Raw genomic sequence first — 3,149 nt, 5'->3', positions numbered from 1 at the left:
AATGGGCCAAAAGGAACATAGTATAAGAGGAAAGCTGTAAAAATTCAGTAAACTCATCAAATAAAAAAATTTGTTAACTTCACTAGCCATACGTTCTCCCGTTTTTTAAGAGTAAATAAGCTTAATTAATTAGAATGTGCACAAATTAAGTTGCTAGAGAGATAAATTAATAATTTACAGAGGGTTGTTCAGCAATAATCTAATAATAGCTTTCAAGATCAGTGAACACAGCAGGCGCAACTCCTTCCTTAAGCATTAACACTTCAGAGAAGGAAGAAGGGGGTAAGAACCACAATAAAAATATATATATAATATACAGTGTAAATGCAGAAAATCTGCCATCTTTTTTTTAAAATTCAAAATACTTTAGAGATGTCTCTATCACATTAAGCATCAACTCTAGCTTAAAGTTTCAGTCCTGAATCAATTTCTATTTCTGAAAAATAGCTGCAAAGTGTACTTTTAAACTTGGAACAAGGGTGATGTCTTTAGGAATAAAAACAAATCTTACTTGCTCATTCTGGAAGCCTTTTAAAAGGCTGTCTCGTCTGCCTTCCTGCAAACAGCCGGCTCCAGACTTCCTCTGAAGAGGCCGAGGTGCCTTTTCCGGGTGGGGTGGGGTCGAAAGGGACAACTTTGCTACAACTTGACAAATCCCTTCTTTTGTTTTTCTTTCCCTTGAGAAATCGTTTCACATTCTCACCGGACTTGGGCTCAGTGACTTGCTCGTTCGCTCGCTCTCCAATCCTCGCTTTCTCCGGATTCACATTTAATGGAATTGTTTCTAGTCGCGAAAAGTGGGGGGGGGGGGAGGAAAAAAAAAAGAGGCAGGAGAGAGAGGGAGGGAAAAGAGGAGATGAGGAGGGGCCTGTCCCTGGAGAGGCCGTGGGTCTCCTAAATGCCCGCGGAATATTTCATTCTTTTCTGTTTCTGCCTCTGGTTGCAGAACCAGACGCGCACCACGTTCTTCTTAAGGTCCAACTTCTCAGCGATGGCGGCGATCTTCTCGGAAGAGGGCCGCGGCTGGATGGCGAAGTAGGCTTCGAGCGAGCGCTTCTCCGGCGCCGCGATGGACGTGCGCTTGCGCTTCTTCTCCGCGCCGTTGAAGAGCTCCGGCTTGGTGAGCTTCTCGCGGTGAGACTTCTCCGCCTCCTCTAGCCACGCTTGCAGGATGGGTTTGAGCGCGATCATATTGTTGTGAGACAACGTGAGGGACTCGAACCTGCAGATGGTGCTCTGGCTGAGCGAGCCCACGCCGGGGATCTTGAGGTTGGCCAGCGCGGAGCCCACATCGGCCTGGGTCACCCCTAGCTTGATGCGTCGCTGCTTGAAGCGCTCGGCGAACGCCTCCAGGTCCCGGGGGTCGGCGTCCACGTCGCTCATGCAGCCCATGTGTGAGGGCAGCCCGTGCGCGTGGGCCATGCTGAGAGCGGCTTGGTGCATGGGGTTCATGGTAGCCATGGGCGGCGCGTGAGCTGGAGTGGACACCACGGCGCCGTCGGGGCCCGCCATGGCACCCAGCGCTAGCCCGGGACTCAGGTGCTCCAGCAACTCGCCCTCAAGCGCCTGATGAGGCTGATGGTGGTGATGGTGGTGGTGGTGGTGGTGGTGGTGCGTGCCCGCCAGCGCGGACGGGTGCGAGATGGGCACCGACGAAGAGGAGGCAGCCGACGTGCACGGGATGGTATTCATGGTGTGGTAGGTGGCGTCCGGCTTGAAGGGGCTGTGGTGGGGCGGGTGATGGTGGTGGCTCTTGCTCTGGGAGACGATGTCCACCGCCGCCAGAGCCTCGGCGCGGGCCAGCAGGCTCTCATCCAGCCCGCCGAATATATTGCTCTGCAATTGCAAGTAAAAGGCACACATCACTCTCAGCGGGGAATTGTGCGCACTCTCTCCGGAAGCTCCGGCCCAGAGCTCGATACCGCCGCCGCGCCTACAACATTCCCAGAACGTTAAAAATAAATTAAAATAATAATAATAACAATCCTGAAACTAGCAGGTGAGGAGGAGAGGAGGGAAGCCACGGAGAGAAGCCACGAGTGCACGAGGAGGAGGAAAGTGAGCCTGCAAACACAACACAACACAACACGCGCACAGGCAACATTCCAGATCTTAAAAATTAATATGAAAGGAAAGACCCTCTGAATACATAAGAAAGGGGGGGGGAAATTGGTTGGAGGTGCGGGGTGATTTGCTGTGCAGACATGAAAAAAACATCAAGCAGATAAAGGGGGCTGTCAAAATGTGCCTTTAAGCGGTGATTATGCAGAAATACGCACCGGTGGGGTTGGAAGACATGCTCTCCGCATCGCCTCGGAGCCCCCGCCGCTGCCGCCGCTGCTGCCACTGCTGCTGGAGCTGCTGCTCCGGCCTCCACCGCCCCCGCCACTGCCGCCACCGCCGCCAGCATTGCTCGAGCTGCTAGGAGAGCTGGCGGAGGGCGCCGCGGGTGCAGAGGACCCGGGCGAGGCGCTGTGCAATGCCGAGTACTTGGGCTCCACGTGCAGGCTGCCGCCGTGAGGCATGCTGAACGCCTGCTTGCTGTTCAGGGACATCATCATCATCTTCCCGGCCTGCCCGCGCGCTTGTATGTGGCTCACGCAACTGGCCCCGGTAGCCGGGACCCTCCGCAGAAGCGCTGGGCGAGCGCCAGAGAGGGGAAGGGCGATGCGGAGTTGCGCTCACTCGCCGCCGCTCGGAGCTCGGCGCGCCTTGACCCGGCTACGCGCTCCACCGCTGGCTACGAGGTCAGTCTGCGCTGTTGCTGGGCTCCGCTTGGCGCTGGCTGCAGACCTGGGCATGCGAAACTGCCCCGCGCTTCGCGGCCGCCGAGTTATACTCCCCTCTCCCCGCGACTGCCCCCTCACCCCCGCCTCCCTCCTTCCCTCCCTCCCTCCCGCGCGCCCCCGCCCTCCCCTGCCTGAAAGCGCAGGTTTCTCCTGCTCGGATTCTGGCGTCGCCCCTTCTCCCTCTCGGCTTCCTCCAGGCTTTGGTCCTTTCTGCTCTCCCGACACCCGCCTCCCGCTCCCCCGCCGCGCCCTCCACCTCCCCTTCCTGCCCCCGCGGCGCTCTGATGCCGCCTCCCCTTCCCTGCGCCCCGCAGCTCTCACTTACAGTAGTGCCCCTGCTCAAACCCACCCCCCCCACCC

General features: G+C 56.9%; 1 protein-coding gene across 1 annotated transcript; it reads right to left on the bottom strand.

Annotated features, from left to right (window-relative positions):
- Positions 1-894: 894 nt before the first annotated feature.
- POU4F2 (POU class 4 homeobox 2) lies at positions 895-2,564 on the bottom strand. Its single transcript, XM_060147134.1, has 2 exons — positions 2,280-2,564; positions 895-1,836 (listed from the first exon to the last, which is right to left on the bottom strand). The coding sequence occupies exons 1-2, from the start codon at positions 2,562-2,564 to the stop codon at positions 895-897; spliced, it is 1,227 nt and encodes a 408-aa protein (XP_060003117.1).
- Positions 2,565-3,149: the final 585 nt, after the last annotated feature.

Source organism: Lagenorhynchus albirostris, chromosome 4 (genome assembly GCF_949774975.1).
Source record: "Lagenorhynchus albirostris chromosome 4, mLagAlb1.1, whole genome shotgun sequence".
Taxonomy (NCBI): Eukaryota; Metazoa; Chordata; class Mammalia; order Artiodactyla; family Delphinidae; genus Lagenorhynchus; species Lagenorhynchus albirostris.
The sequence above is the reverse complement of the archived record's forward strand: the minus strand, read 5'-3'. Positions and strand labels throughout refer to the sequence as shown.